The sequence below is a fragment of the Lynx rufus genome, unplaced genomic scaffold (genome assembly GCF_022079265.1).
Source record: "Lynx rufus isolate CCGP_SWC_20201006 ecotype Redwood Valley unplaced genomic scaffold, mLynRuf1.p SCAF_8, whole genome shotgun sequence".
In the NCBI taxonomy this organism is placed as follows: domain Eukaryota; kingdom Metazoa; phylum Chordata; class Mammalia; order Carnivora; family Felidae; genus Lynx; species Lynx rufus.
Window position 1 is genome coordinate 52,350,660 of NW_025814896.1, and position 17,064 is coordinate 52,367,723.

General features: G+C 39.6%; 1 protein-coding gene across 8 annotated transcripts in view; it reads right to left on the reverse strand.

Moving 5' to 3' along the window:
- LIMS1 (LIM zinc finger domain containing 1) overlaps window positions 1-17,064 on the reverse strand; it is a 157,129-nt gene that overhangs the window by 53,353 nt on the left and 86,712 nt on the right. The window contains exon 1 of one of the 8 annotated variants that reach the window (XM_047069439.1): window positions 14,626-14,841. The exons of 6 other annotated variants lie outside the window; for them this stretch is intronic. In XM_047069439.1, coding sequence (XP_046925395.1) covers window positions 14,626-14,732 — 107 coding nt within the window. In that variant the 5' untranslated portion in view covers window positions 14,733-14,841. Of the gene's footprint in view, window positions 1-14,625; window positions 15,150-17,064 lie in introns of those variants that run through there. One more of the 8 variants, XM_047069449.1, reaches the window with a different exon arrangement.

Sequence of the window (17,064 nt, forward strand, 5' to 3'; positions counted from 1 at the left end):
CCAGATGATGTCTGTTCCCCTGACCTGCCTTCGTCAATATTTCTCTTAGGTCAGTGTGACTGTAACCTCCCACCCTTGAGATCTGCTCAATCTCTCCAACTAATTAAATTCCTCATCCTCTACTGTTGGAGAAGTGGATAAAGTACACCAAAGATGGCTGATTGGACTAAAACAAACTCTGGTTTCTAGCTTAGAGACCCCTCCTCCGGTTTCTTCTTCCTTTGTTTGCTGTGCACGCGAAAACCTCCACAGATATGGAGGCTGTCGGCTATAAATTACCCTCCCCACTTGCATTCCGGGCTCAGATCTTTGGAGAAAGTCTCCTCTGAGCCCGCCGGTGTACAATAAATCTCCAATCCACCAAGATATCCGAGTGCCGCTTGTTTTTTCCGCCAGCGTTCCAGCCTGGTTCCCTAACACTACCACCCCCCAGGTGATGTCTGCTCACCTGGCCTGCCTTTAGCAAGAATCCTGTTAGGTCAGTTTTGCCAGAATGCCCCCTTACCTCTGATGTTTCTTCTCAGTAATTCTCCATCCACTGAACCCTACTCTGCTCCCTGGCTATAAACCCCACTTTTCCTTGGTGTACTTGGGAGTTCAGCCCTCATCAATCTCCCCCACCAGGAAGCCCACTGCAGTGGTCCCTATATCTATCTTGATCCTGAATAGTCTGCCTTATTGTTTTGTAATAGGTGTCACTGGATGTTGTTTTTCTTTTTTTAAAAATTTTAAAATGTTTATTCATTTTTGAGGAGCGGGGAGGCAGAGAGAGAGCAAGAGACACAGAATCCAAAGCAGCCTCCAGGCTCTGAGCTATCAGCACAGACCGGGATGCAGGGCCCAAATCCACAAACCGTGAGATCATGACCTGAGAAGTCAGATGCTTAACCAACTGGGGTGCCCCATTTTTCTTTAATAGTAGTCACACTTTTGCGTAATCCCCTGTTCTTCAGTGTAGACTGGACTTACTAACTTGCTTTTAATGAAGGCATTACAGCAAAACTGGTAAGTCACTTCCAAGATTTGTCTATATAAAGACTGTGGCTGCCATTCTTGAGCTCTCTCCCTCTCATCCATTTGAGTCTTGAGAAGACTACAGCCCTGACTGAAAGCTCAACAGCAATACCACAAAAGATCCTGAGCTGAATTCGATGAACTAAGATGCATCTGGACTCCGTGCTCACAGAAACTGTGGGATAACAAAGATTCATTGTTTTAAGCCTCTAGTCAGTAAATCCGTACCCACAGGCCAAATGTGGCTCACTGTCTGCTTTTGTAGGTGAAGTTTTATTGTAACACAAAGAGCTACACTCATTCATTTACACATCTTCTACAGCAGTGTTCATACTACAACAGCAGAGTTGAGTAGCTGTGGCACAGAACGTATAGTGTGCAAAACCTAAAATATTATCTGGCCCTTTACAAAAAAGTATGCCGACTCCAGGTGCCCTTAAGTTTAGAGGTGATTTGTTATTCAGTAATAGGTAGCTAATGCACTCTGATCCTTTTTAATGTTTATTTATTTTTGAGAGAGAGAGAGAGAGAGGGAGCACAAGTGGGGGAAAAGCAGAGAAAGAGGGAGATAAGAATCCGAAGCAGGCTCCAGGCTCTGAGCTGTCAGCATAGGGTCTGACACAAGGCTCGAACCCACAAGCTGTGAGATCATGACCTGAGCTGAAGTTGGACGCTTAACCGACTGAGCCATCCAGGCGCCCCCAATGCACTCTGATCCTATAGCATCATGGCCATTCCTCCAGCTATCTTTTAATTGTCTCTGTGTGTCTGTTTTTCCACCATATACAAAGTTCCGTGTTAGCAGATAATGAATGGTTTGATCAACTTCATATCCCCATTTCCCTAGCACAGAGTCAGATCTAATAAATGTAGACTGAACCAAGAATGCCTAGACAAATACATTTTACCTACTAACATGGGAAACTCACAACCTAGCAATATATCCTTTAAATAAAGAACATTATAGGGGCATCTGGATGGCTCAGTCGGTTGAGCGTCTGACTTCAGCTCAGGTCATGATCTCACAGTTTGTGAGTTTGAGCCCCAAATCGGGACTTGTGCTGACAGTTCAGAGCATGGAGCCTGCTTCTGATTCTGTATCTCCCTCTCTCTCTGCTCTTCTCCCACTCCTGCTCTCTCTCTCGCAGAGATAAACATTAAAAAAGAAAGAAAAAGAAAGAAAGAAAGAAAGAAAGAAAGAAAGAAAGAAAGAAAGAAAGAGAAAACATTATATTAAAAAGAACCAAAACTACAAATGGTGCTAAAAAAGAGCTACTATTTTCAGTTGAATCCATTTTAAAAGCATTTGTTGTCTGTCACAGAAACAATGATTCTAGATGCAGGAAAACTGTTATCTTTTAAACTAGCTACACTTTTTAGGGGCGCCTGGGTGGCACAGTCGGTTAAGCGTCCGACTTCAGCCAGGTCACGATCTCGCGGTCCGTGAGTTCGAGCCCCGCGTCAGGCTCTGGGCTGATGGCTCAGAGCCTGGAGCCTGTTTCCGATTCTGTGTCTCCCTCTCTCTCTGCCCCTCCCCCGTTCATGCTCTGTCTCTCTCTGTCCCAAAAATAAATAAAAACGTTGAAAAAAAAATTTTTTTTAAACTAGCTACACTTTTATAAAACCTCATGTTTAAAATACCTGTCTGTCCAGGTATGCTGTTTTGAAGGGACACATGCACCCCCATGTTTATAGCAGCACTATCAACAATAGCCAAAGTATGGAAAAAGCCCAAATGTCCACCAATGGAATGAATGGATAGAGGAGAGGTGGTATATATAGACAATGGAGTATTACCCGGCAATCATAAAGAATTAAATCTTGCCATTTGTAACTATGTGGGTGGAACTAGAGGGTATTTTGCTAAGTGAAATTAGTCAGAAAAAGACAAATATATGACTTCACTCATATGAGGACTTTAAGACACAGAACAGATGAACATAAGGGAAGGGAAGCAGAAATAATATAAAAACAGGAAGGGGGATAAAACATAAGAGACTCATAAATATGGAGAACAAACTGAGCGTTAGTGGAGGGGTTGTGGAAGGGGGGATGGGCTAAATGGGTAAGGGGCACTAAGGAATCTACTCCTGAAATCATTGCTTCACTATATACTAAGTAATTTGGATGTAAATTTTAAAAAATAAAAAATAAAGTTAAATTACAAATAAAAAAAATAAAATAAAATACTTGTATGTCAGTTTATATCAGATACTCCCAAGATTGTTGTTATTAGTTCTAACCATGAAATAAACAATATATCTTCCAGCACTTGGAAATATTATTGAAATTTTCCAAAACACTGTAGAATTTCAGTTTTGTTCCAACAAATTCTGTATGTCAGAATTAAAAACTAAAGTTGGCAGCAGAAACTGTCAAACATAAGTCAACATCCTACACGCAATGATTCATTGTAGCTTCCTATCTCAGTCTGGTTCCCTTCACACTCTGGCTGCCAGAGGCAGGAGTACAATATTGTTGGCAAGATAAAAACTTGGATATTTTTATGATGTTCAATTTTAATTTTAAGGAATATATTCATTATGGGGCACCTGGCTGGCTCAGCTGGTAGAACACGTGACTCTCAATCTCAGGACTGTGAATTCAAGCCCCACATTGGGCATGGAGCCTACTTTAAAAAAAAAAAAAAAAGGAATATATTCATTATGACATACAAATGTAATATTTTTAGCTTTTTAAACCTGGATATTTTCTCTGACAAATATCTGTGAAAAGGAGGCATAAAATTTCTATTTTTGTTTTGATCTTATTACTTACAGGCGAGCACAGGAGGTTAATGTTTACTTTCACGTTCAATGGTAAATTTTTAACTTTTAGGATATGATCACGTATATTCAAAACTTCCACATAAGAAACCTTACCCTAAAACCTAAATGAAGCCTAAGTTCTGTGGTTAAGAGCTCACACTTTGAACACAAGACACAAATGGGTACAGCCCTGGGTTCAAATCCCAATTGCCCAAATTACAAATCATGTGTCTCTAAGAGTCCTTTCCCTTCTCTGTGAAAAGGGGAAATACTCTGCACCTCACAGGATTATTGTGAAGATTCACTGAGGCTGTGACGCACTTACCACATAGCCAGAAAAGCACTAAATGAAAGGCCATGATGGTTTTTAAAAATAATTAATGAGTTTATATGAGACATATGTATTAATAATCTTACTGTGGGTTTGGGAAAGATTTTAAATAGGACACAGAAAGTACAAACTTCAAAAACAAAAAAATCAATAAAGTATCAAAAAAACCCTTTTGCTTTTCAAAAGACACTTACAAAAATGAGAGGACAAGCCACACAGTGGGAGGAGACATTTGCAAAATATGTATCTGACAAGACTTGTATGTAGAATATATAAACACTGTGAAAACTTAATACCAGTAAGAAATACCCCAATAAAAGATAGGCAAAAAACTGAACGTTTTGCCAAAGATACATAGATTGCAAATAAGCACATGAACATATACTCAACTACATGAGTCATTAGGAAAATGCAAATTAAAGCCACAACAGACACCACTACACACCCCCAAAATGGCTAAAATTTAAAAAAAAATTATGAAACCAAGTTTGGTGAGGATGTGGAGAAAACAGAACCCTCAACCACTGTTGGTGGAAATGGGTACAATCTCTTTGGAAAGCAGTTTAGATATTTCTCAAAAAATGTAATATACATAACCTACCTAACAACCAGTCATTCTACCCAAGAGAAATGAAAGAATATGTCCTTACAAGGACTTGTACAAGAATGTTCACAGCAGCTTTATTTGTAATAGCCCCAAACTGGAACCAACTCAAATGTCAACCAGCAAGCAACTGTCTAAACAGATTATAACTTACCCATAGAATGGAACATCACTCAAAGACACAATGGAAGGGACTGCTGATATAGGCAATAACATGGATGGATCTCAAAATAAGTATGCTGAGTTAAAAAACCAAATCAAAACAAAGAGCACATTATCGTATGATTCTATTCACCTGAAATTCTTAAAAATCTAAAGTAATCTAGAATGACAAAAAGCAGATCAAAGTACCTGGGGATGCAGGGAAGGGAGAGAGAGGGAAGCTCTGGGATGATGAGTGTGCTCATTATTTTGACTGTGGTAAAAATATCACTGTGTTTACTTGTCAAAATTGATCAAACTGCACATTAAAATTGTGCACTTCATTGAGGTTCATTAGTTCAACCTCAACAAAGCTGTTTCTTAAAAAACTGCACACGAGATTGATTTTTAATCTTTATATACACTCTACGAACAGACTGCTACTGTGGATTGAATTCTGTCTCCTGAAAAGATACGCTGATGCGGTGCTTGGGGGCTGTCAGTTAAGCGTCCAATTCTTGATTTTGGCTCAGATTATGATCTAACAGTTTGTGAGTTTGAGCCCCCATGTTGGGCTCCAGGCTGACAGTTAGGAGCCTGCTTGGGATTCTCTCTCTCTCTCCCCCCCACCCCCCGCCCTCCCTAGTAAACTCTCTCTTTCTCTTTCTCTCAAAAATAAGTAAACTGTAAAAAGATACAATCACATCCTAACTCCTGGTACCCTGAATAGGACCTTATTTGGAAATAGAGTCTTTGCAGATATAGTTAAGATACAAATTAAGATGATTGGTGTACTTACACAAAGAGGAGAGGAGACACAGAGATATGACACACCCATGGGGAGAACACTGTGTGAAGACATGGACATATGGAGAAGACAGCCATGTTATAAAAGAGGCAGAGATTAGAGTGATGCCATCTACAAGCCAACAGTAAGTAAGCAACGCCAGCAAATGCCAGAAGGTAGAAGAGGATTCTCTCTTTCAGGTTTCAGAGGGAATGTGGTCCTGCTGACACACTGATTTCTGACTTCTAGTCTTCAGAACTGTGAGACAGTAAACCTGCTGTTTGAAGCCACCCAGTTTGTGGAACAGCTCTAGGAAACCAACATGGCCTTAAAAAGACTTAAGGAGTCGTATATTTATTTGAAAACATATTCAGTATTTACTTCTAAAAGCAGGTATTCTTTTTTTTAATTTTTTTTTTTACATTTATTGATTTTTGAGAGAGACAGAGAGTGAGTGAGCAAGCACAAGCGGGGGAGGGGCAGAGAGAGGAGACACAAGCCGAAGCAGGCCCCAAGCTCCGAGCTGTCAGCACCTGAGCCAAAGTCGGATACTGAGCCACCCAGGCGCCCAGGTATTCTTTTTGTTGTTGTTGTTTATTTATTTTTGAGAGAAAGAGCACGTGCACAGGAGAGAGAGAGAGAGAGAGAGAGAGAGAGAGAGAGAGAGGGAGAAAGCATGCACACGAACGGGGTGGGGTGCAGAGAGAGGGAGAGAGAGAGTTTCCAAAGCATGCTCCACACTGTTAGAGCAGAGTTGATGTAGGGCTCCAAATCAAGAACCATGAGATCATGACTACAGCCAAAATCAAGAGTTGGACACTCAGCTGAGCCATTCAGGCACCCCTAAAAGTAGATATTCTATAAAAGAATATTCACGTTCAAAACTTGTTATTTTTTTAAACAAGCAAGTGAGAGAGAGTGTGAGCATGAGCAGGGGAGAGGAGCAGAGAGAATCTCAAGCAGACTCTGGGTGAAATAAAAAGTCAGCTGCTCAATCTACAAGCTACCCAGGCACCCCTCAAAGCCTGTTTTAATCACAGAATTAAACTGGGTCTCACAGATACACAATAAGTGGTTATGTTTTCAAAATGTATATTTTTATATGCAAATATATACAAAATAAGTAATATGGTTTCATTTTAATAGCATCTATCCAAATAATGTAGGTAAAGTGCAATTATTAGTCAACTGCTATTTTTTTTGTTTTTATAAGTGATTTATAACTGATACTTTAAGGTTTTATGTGTATTTTTGAAGCTATAGGAAAGCAATTATGATGATTAAAATGTTGGCATTTAATTGTGATAGCAAATCATTGAGAAAATTTTATGTTTATTGACAACAAATTCACAAACTGATTCTGAAGTTGAGGTTCATTCCTAAATGTCTCTTAGCTGTACAGAGAAACAGAAAAGGGATCCTTATCTAAAGACTTTTCACTTTTTAATTATTCCTTTCACTAACATTGCTATTTTTAACTTCAGCATATAGTCTCTAAACTATATAGAAATATTTTAGGTGATAAAGAGGAAAATATATTCCCCTTTAGAAAATAAGTTTCCCCAAACTACTGAAAAACAAAATGACCATGATCTTTTTGACCATGATGCTTTGGAAGATATAAGAGATACCTCTAAGCCTGTTTAGTTTCTAATTTCTTCACTCATCAAGTGAGGAATAGATACTGGACAGTGATGACCTCCTAGGTACTATGGTAGATGCTAGGGATGCAACAGAAATAAGGCCAGGCCTCTGGCTTTGGAGAATCCTCTATTAACGGCGAGGAGCACAGGAGAGGGACAGGTAAAGTGAGCAGGATGAGGAGGGGTATGCCTGTAAAGCCAATTATTACAATATAAATACTTGTGGATTATACTATTTTAGAAACATTCATATAATTGAGATATGTGATACTGTAGAAGTTTGAAGAAGCCAACCTAACCTGTTGGTTTGATATATTTGTATATTGTGGTATCATTGCTAAGGTAGCTTTAGCTAACATCTTTACCATGGCACATAATTATCATTTCCTTTTTGTGTTGAGAACAGTTGCCATCTAGTCTCTTAGCAATTCTGAAGTGTTGAATATGGTATTGTTCACTATAATCATTATGTTGGGCATTAGATTTCCAGGACTTATTTATCTACTAGTTGCAAGTTTGTACCCTTAAAACAACATCTGCTCAACACCCCCAGCCCACAGGCCTTGGTAACGACCATTCTACTCTCTGGTTTCACAAGGTGAGTTTTTTTAGATTCCACATAAAAGTGATATCATACAGTATTTGTGCCTCCCTCTCTGACTTATCAGCATAATGCCCTCAAGGTCCATTCATGTTGTCACAAATGGCAGGATTTCCTTCTTCACAGCTGCATAATATTCCAGCATGATCCCCCCCCCATGTATTTGTCTATATTACACCCTTAAACACACATAAGAAAGCACTACTACCTTTAAAGAAACCAAAACTGACAAAATGATACATCTTTCAGAGAAAAAAATATTTATTAACTATGTGATGTGTTCACTGTTAGGAAGATTAAATACATTCTCGCTGAACCATTAAATAATAAGAACAGACAAAAATGGCAAAGCTGCAATTTTATCCCCCTAACTGTCTCACAAACTATATGTCTCAAACTCAAACATGAACATTGGTTTTTCATCCAAAATACAGGCAAAGAAATAATAAGCAAACTGCAAAGCAAGTATGCAAGGAAATGCACATCCTAAGCTGACCTACTCCAACCTCAACTGAACTCAGAATCAAGGACAGGAACTGGTTAATAATGATGATTACCTTTTCCAACTTTAGGTTCTTCTTCCTCACTTATTGAATTGTGAGTTAAAAAACAAACAAAAAACTCCCAAACTATGAAAATTCTTAGTATAGTGCCCAACCCATAACAAGGGCTCAACCAGTGGAAATATATTATTCAGAACACATGATCTGAGTTTTCAACTCTCAAACCAAGTCAAGTACATTCCCACTACCTTTTTTTTTTTTAACTTTTTATTTACTTATTTTGAGAGAGACAGAGACAGCGTGAGTGGGGAAGGGCAGAGAGAGGGAGAGAGAATCCCAAGGAGGCTCTGCACTACCAGCACAGAGCCCAACATGAAGCTCAAATTCACGAACTGTGAGATCATGGCCTGAGCCCAAATCAAGAGTCAGACGCTTAACTGACTGAGCCACCCCAGAAACCCAAGGACATTCCCATTACTTAAAAATGATTATGTCCTATATCTAGAAAGATACAAGCTCAGAAGGTTTACTTAATAATCAGAAAGTAAAGGTTACTTTGCACTTCCTCCTATTCCTCGTTGGCCAGTGCCATCACGAAAAGTGCAGGAAAGATAGCATTAAGAAGTTCTAACAAGTAAATAAATTCTTACTGCTGCATCTAGTCAACTTCATGTAGGGATACAAACTTCAAAGTATTTTTTCTTTTGTTTTCCTCACTCATTTCAAGATTGACACAGCCCTGATTTTATCCAGGTACAACAAATCTAACTGGGAGGTGGAGGAGTGGAGAGAGTAGGTGCATAACTAAAGGAACAACAGGGAAAAACAGAAGGATTTTATATCTTAGAACTAGACCAAGGGTCTAATGCCACTGCACACTGTAGCAAGAAACTACTAGAGACAACCGTGCAAATAAGCTTGGCTGTGTTCCAGCAAAACTTCATTTATGGGGCACCTGGGCGGCTCTGTTGGTTGAGTGTCTGACTTCAGCTCAGGTCAAGATCTTACAGTTCCTAGATTCAAGCCCTGCATGGAGCTTGCTGCTATCAGTGCAGAGCCTGCTTTGGATCCATTGTCTCCCTCTCTCTCTGCCCCTCCCCACTCTCTCTCTCAAAAATAAATATTTAAATTGTTTTTAATGTTTATTTTTGAGACAGCATGAGTGGGGGAGGGGTGGAGAGAGAGAGAGGGAAGCACAGAATCTGAAGCAAGCTCCAGGCTCTGAGCTGTCAGCACAGAGCCCGACAGAAGGCCTGAACCCACGAGCCGTGAGATCTTGACCTGAGCCGAAGTCAGACACTTAACCGACTGAGCCATCCAGGTGCCCCTGAAATTTTTTTTAAATGTTTATTTTTGAGGGGCACCTGGGTGGCTCAGTCGGTTAAGCACCCAACTTCAGCTCAGGTAGTGATCTCACGGTTTCTGGGTTCGGGCCTGCACTGGGCTCTGTGCTGACAGCTCAGAGTCTGGAGCCTGCTTTGGATTCTGTGTCTCCCTCACTCTCTGCCCCTCCCCCACTGGCACTCTGTTGGTCTCTCTCTCTCTCTCTCTCTCTCTCTCTCTCTCAAAAATAAACATTTAAAAAATTAAAAATAAATAAAATAAAAATACTTCATTTATTATGGATAGTGAAATTTGAGTTTCATGTAATTTTCAGTATGTTATACAATATTCTTTCAATTTTTTTCCAACCACTGAAAAATATAAAATCCACATGGGCCATACAAAAACAGGCAGTGGGCCAGATGTGGCCAATGTTGCTATGTAAACTATGTTTCAGGCCTACCCAGCAAAGACTTGACTTTTGAGGTATCCCCAATTAGTTACTTACAGATCCTTTATATCTGAGAGAGAGCAAAAGTGAGTGAGAATTTTAATTTTTTTTAACATTTATTTATTTTTGAGAGAGAGAGACCGAGAATGAGCAGGGGAGGAACAGAGAGAGAGGGAGTCACAGAATCCGAAGCAGGCTCCAGGCTCTGAGCTGTCAGCACAGAGCCTGATGTGGGGCTTGAACCCATGAACTGTGAGATCATGACCTGAGCTGAAGTCAGTTGCTTAACTGACTGAGCCACCCAGGCACCCCAAAAGTGAGTGAGAATTTTAAAGGGTGTATGTGAATATGTGTGTGTGTATTGTGTTAGGCGTATTCTTCATGTTTCATCAAAAAACAAGGTGTCTGGGTGGAACACAGTTTGAGGGATGGAATAAATAGTTAAGGATTAAGTATACAGATAAGGGTATATCTTAAATGTTTATCTATTTTTGAGAGGGAAAGAATGCACACACACTCAAGAGAGGGGCAGAGAGAGAGGAAGACAGAAAATCCCAAGCAGGCTCCACACTGTCAGTGCAGAGCCCAATGTTGGGCACAAACCTATGAACCATGAGATCATGACCTAGGCCGAAATCAAGAGTCAGGACACTCAACTGACTGAGCCACCCAGGGGCCCCAAGGGTATATCTTAGATGCGATTTTTGAAGATCAAAAATTCCAAGGAAAAAAGGGTGAATGCTTTTTAGAGGTGTGAAACTCAGAACAAGCTCTGAGCTGACTGACATAAAAGTGTGAGCTATGTTGTGCTAAGGAGTCCATTGCTCAAATTTGAAAGTCATACCAGTTGTATCCAGGTCATGAGAACTGGACAGAAAGACAATCTGTATTTGTATACACAGACTTTATATAGTCTTGGATACAAATGAACATCCACACTTTATCCAAATCCTTAACATTGAGCTTCACAAGGGAAAATAATTTCCAATGGTTTCTTTGACATGTTAGAATCTAGCCAAAATTAAGGACATGCTCTAGAACTCAAGACAAAGACCCACAGGACACTTTCTACTGGTAGTAACAACTACTATTTAAATAAAATAAATTGCCATAACATAACCCTCAAATGTAGAGGGTAATGGTCTATTGTACAAAGTATGCAATAGGGAAAGTTTCAGGTTATATTTAGTACATCAAAATAAAAGTCTATAAAGTCAGTGTTTTTCATGCTGCCTCTTACAAGTTTGAAGCCAGGGTTGTTTTCATGTCTTTCACGGTCCTCCTTAAACACTTGTATTTTGTTTCAGAGCATAGTCTTTTATTTTTAACTTTCAAGAAAAATGTTTTCTGGCAATGAGCATAGCTCTTTTAGTTTCTATCATTCTGTTAGAGTTCATAAATATGCCAAGAAAGTGAACAGGAGAGTGAGAAGGAATGTGAGCAGGTATGGGTCTTGTGCAATACTGAGGCGGTGTGAGAAATGTTTGATATTACATGTATTCAAAGTCAAACAACTGCTTGTGTGAAGAGTACCTGGTGGTCACAGTTCATGTGCCAAAACCGTGGCATGCCTTAAAGGGGAAGAACTGTGTCTGATTCATCACTACATCTTTATTTAGCAGAGTAGGCACCTAATAACAATTAGCTGAATAATGCATGAAAGCCATTAATCCTATACCACTATGCACAATATAATAATGCCCCTGCCTCGGGGAGCCTGGGTGGCTCAGTCAGTTGAGCATCCGGCTTTGGCTCAGGTCATGATCTCGCGGTTCTGTACTGACAGCTCTGTGCTGTCATCGGGCTCTGTGCTGACAGCTGGGAGCCTGGAGCCTGCTTCGGATTCTGTCTCCCTCTCTTTCTGCCCCTCCCCCGCTCGTGCTCTGTCTCTCTCTCTCTCTCTAAAATAAATAAACATTAAATTTTTTTTTTTTTTAAATAACGCCTCTGCCTCTGTAGGTTGGTGGTGAGGAATTTATGAGATAGTAAATGATGCTCAATAATGGCAGTTATTTTTACCTCGTTCTAAAGAGGAACAAACTGAGGTTTAACAAGATTACATAACTTGTCCAACAGAGTGGTGCTGAAATGAGTGTGCCTAATTTCAAAGTCCCTACCCTCCCTGATTCCTATTAACTAAGAAACCTGATTTAATGCTAAAAATAGGCTTACTATAAAATTAGAAAAACAAACAACCTGACTCTCTAAATTGATAAAAAGTCCATGGAAAAACAGACAATTGCCTACTTTTACTAGCTAAGTACCACACTCCTAAAATAAGGAATAATAGGGGCGCCTGGGTGGTTCAGACAGTTAAGCGTCTGACTTTGGCTTAGGTCATGATCTTGCAGTTCATGGGTTTGAGCCCCACGTCGGGCTCTGTGCTGGCAGCTCGGAGCCTGGAGCCTGCTTCGGATTCTGTGTCTCCATCTCTTTCTGCCCCTCCTCTGCTTGCATTCTGTCTCTCTCTCAAAAATAAACATTAAAAATTTTTTTTAAATAAAATAAGGAATAATGGTCATTCTCTCTGCAGTAAAGGACAGAGAAATCACAGAAGCAGAAGTCCCTTATTATCACTTGAGAACTGTATCACCAGAATGGGTGGAAAAATATTTCCCCTTAACTCAACAGAACAAGCAATACTTCTTAATAATTATTCTTCCTCCTTGGGGCACTGGGGTGGCTCAGTTGGTTAAGCGTCCCACTCTTGATTTTGGCTCAAGTCTTGATCTCATGGTCAAGATCTCACAGTGGTGAGATTGTGCCCTGCATCAGGCTCTGGACTGGGCATGGAACCTGCTTAAGATTCTCTCTCTCTCCCTCTGCCCCTACCTACCCCCATCTCTCTCAAGAAAAATATATTCTTCCTCCTTTGATTTGAAGTCTACACAAAAGGAAAATATCCAGTTGTTTTGAAGGTCATTATAAAAATAACTACCTCCTTGAGCATAAACGCAATTTTATTCATGGGTACTTTTGCTACTGTCTGAAAAATAAATAAAATATGGTTGGTCTCAAATGTTGTTTTATATATCTTAATTTTTTTTTATAAAGGAAATTCCTTAGGACCCCAAATCTGAAATTAAAACTGTTTCTGGTAACTTTTCACTCTTGGCTCAAGAGTAGTTTGGAGTCTGCCTGTAAATGTTGATTTCAGAGGACACTTCCAAAAGCCTATCTGTTTAGCAAGAGAGAGCTCAATATTTTCACTAAACCTCATAAAATTTGTAACAATTCAAACTCTGAAGCCTTTAAATTCTGTCTTTAAATCCAATCAATTCAAAATTGATACAATTATACATACCTAAGAGACACCTGACATAGTAAGGAATAAAATCTAATAATGTTAGCATCAATAATGGTCCTTTAATGCTACTATTCTCTTCAAAAGTTAATGAAAGAGTTGATAATTTTCAAGTAAATGTTTCCCTCCCAAAGTATAGCTCCTGTAGTATATATAGCTGGCTGTAAGACAAACAGACTTACAGAAGTTTAAAAAAGCATTCCTGATAATTGTTTCCCTGTCAAATTTAAATACAGAACTTAAAACAAACTCTAAAAATGAAGTTATAGAAAAAAGAGAAATAACACACAGCATGTAAATATCCCTCTCACCATCTAGTTGAAATATTCAAATACTTAAGTCATGAGTCCATAAACAAACTTAAGTACTATAGAGTAAACGTAATAAAAAGAAAAGGAAGTCTCTCTTTACTGCAGCCTCCTGTCAGCACTAAAACAGGAACACTTCATCTCAGAAACAAAATCTAAACCCTTCACAGTTAGCATAATATTTTAACATATGGCTTAATGTTGCAGGGACTTTTTAAAACCTAAAAATCTAAAAACAATTCTTAATAGCTGTAACAAAAACTAAAATGAGGCAAATTAAGTCTGAAAACAAAACAAAACAAAACACCCTAACCTTTTAGTTAAAATGGTCTCCAGATTTTTGATGTCCTTCCTTCCTAGGTTACATTCAATAGTTTCTGCATTCCTTTGCTCAACCATTTCAATAACAAAGAATGCTCTATGAACACCCCCCAACCCCCACTCAAAACATCACAAACTAATCTCACCACCAAAATTCAAAGAAAAACTCCTCACAGAAACATGTTCTAATAAGCCAAAGCAATCTATCTTTAAACTAAGGGGGAAATATCAATTGTTTCCAAATATTACTTTGATGATTATATAATTTTTAAAGACAGCACGGCAGTTTTGGGGAACAGCTAAAACAACTTACAGGATTTGTGAAGAAATGGAAAAATGAGTTCTAGTTTTGCACAGTTCCAATCCAGCACAATCTGGGGGTAGTGTTCAATCTTTAATTACAGACTGAGAGGTTTCAGTGGAACCTCTTCAACGTGTATTCCCCACTGCTGCATCCACTGAGGCAGGAATCTCGCCGCAATCACTAGGTGTCTTGACCTCCAGCCAACCATGACTTTGCACTCACCTTAGCTCTTCCTCCGGTAACCCATTTAGTCTCACACTATCGGGGCGATCTCGTCTTCTCCGGTAGAGACCTGAGTGGGACAGCTCTTTAAGCTGTAATGCAGTCATACTTCTCTCTACACATCAGTTATTGACAGTCTGAAGCATTTGTGCCGAGCAGCGTGGCTGCTAGGGCTCAGAACGAACGTGTCTCTTGCCGGGACTTTAGTACACCTGACCAGAGTTGGAAACCTCCAGGCAAGCCGGGCTAAGCACAGCTTCCTGTTTCTCTGTTGGTACACACCCTCCTCAGCAAGGCCTGGCCTGCCTTATCTCTGGGCCTTGCACCTTGGGGGAGGGGGTGGGGGGAGGTGTCAGGGACCTGGGTCTCACGTGTTTACTAATAAGCAAAGTTTAATTGTTATGAATAATCACACCAATTCCTTTATAAATCTTTCCAGCATCATTCTGAATTAAAATTAGGCTAAAAAGCTCCAGTAGGGTAATGACTAAAGGGTCCTGCCCTATTTTATTTGCCAGGAAATGCACGAAGACTCCACAAGCAGCTGTCAGTATAAAGAAGTGCCTGGTCATCAAGAGCTCTTTGGGATATTTTCCTTAAAAAAAAAAAAAAAAAAAGGCACAATTGTGAGGGAAACAGTGCAATTCCTCCCTTTCCCCATTCTATCTGAAATCCTTTTTAGAAAGGAAGTGTCTTTCCCCCCCTAGATGTTACTCAAAAATTCATAACTGAAAGGAACATGTTTTCTTCTATCAACCTCCATTCAGTGATTTTCTAAATCTGTAACTACCTATTCTAAAAATTCCCTCTCATCAAATATGCACCTCAGTGTAATCAACACTGTCTGCCTAAAGGTGTTTTGGGTGCCTATGCAGCCCTAGTAGATGCACATTTGACACCAGATGGTGACAAAGATAGAAAGGGGCTCTGTTTTAGTGTGTGGGGGGTATAGGTGAGTGTTTGCAAGAGGGGTTCACAAAAAATGGAGGACAAATAACATGGAGCAAGTCTTTACTGTTACAGTTCCAAATGATGTTAGTGCAACAGCATGCAGGATTGTAGCCTCCAGTTTTGATTCAGTTCCACTCAGTATACAGCACTGTCTCACAGATACAGGCTAGAGCCTTGGCAACTTCTTAGCCAATAGTTTGACTTTATGGTTTCCATAATTTCTCCTTGAGTGATCTGTATCAACCTCCTTCCCTTCTAGAATCCCCTCAACAAGAGCACATAGAAATGTCTCTGAAACTTCTTTTTGCATCAAGGGTTAAAGAATTAACATATTCCCCTGAGAGTATCTATATTATAAATACAAATATTAAGGCACCCACAAGGAAGAGGGGGGTCCATATCTTACTCCTTCACTCAGGACACGCAGATGTTAGCTCCCTTCAGGGCCACAATTGTCACCTTGGCTCCACCACCCCAGCAGAAAACAGACAACTTACAGCTGCCATCAAAATGTAACATACATTTTTTAATTATTTTTTTTAATGTTTATTTTTGAGAAAGAGACAGAGTGTGAGTAGGGGAGGAGCAGAGAGAGGGAGACACAGAATCCAAAGCAGACTCTAGGCTCCAAGCTGTCAGCACAGAGCCTGACACAGGGCTTGAACTCAAGAACCACGTGATCATGACCTGAGCCGAAGTTGGACACTCAACCTACTGAGCCATCCAGGCGCCGCCAAAATGTAACATATTTTTTTTTTTTTTGAAAGAGAGCACAAGCAGGGGAAGGGAAGAGAAAGAGAGGGAGAGAGAGAGAATCCTAAGCAGGCTCCACACTGTCAGAGCAGAGACCAACACGGGGTTCAAACCCACGAACTGAGAGATCATGACCTGAGCTGAAACAAAGGGGCAGACACTTAACTGACTGAGCCACCCAGGTGCCCCATAACACACACTTTTAAAGATTCAAGGAAGAAATTACTAATTTTGTTGTTAACACTAGATTTAAATAGTTGTGAAACATGTAAAAGAATCAAGTGACGAATGTTATCTCTTTCAAAAAGGGTAATACTGGAGGCCTCTGGGGAACTTGGGGACAGTAGCAGAAGAAAGCCTTTCTATTACCAAATTCTGTTCAGAACTTTGGATATTCTGCCTATTCAAAAATAAATAAAAAATACATATGTCTTTACATATGCCTTTTGTACAAAGCCCTAGTATCCTACTGAGACCTAAAATACAGAAAAGGTTAAAGTTTACCATAACAAACATAAAATTAGGATTCCTAAAGTGTCTAATTCTCACAGTTTTGTCAAAACAGATGTGAAAAACAAATGAAGAGAAACAACCACCAATTCTGTTTCTTTTCACTCTAGGCATCACTCTAGATGCTTGATGAATACAATACAAATTAATATTATATTCACTACAAACACAGGGACCTTGACATTGTTTTTTCCTTTTTCAAGTTTTTATTTAAATTCCATTTAG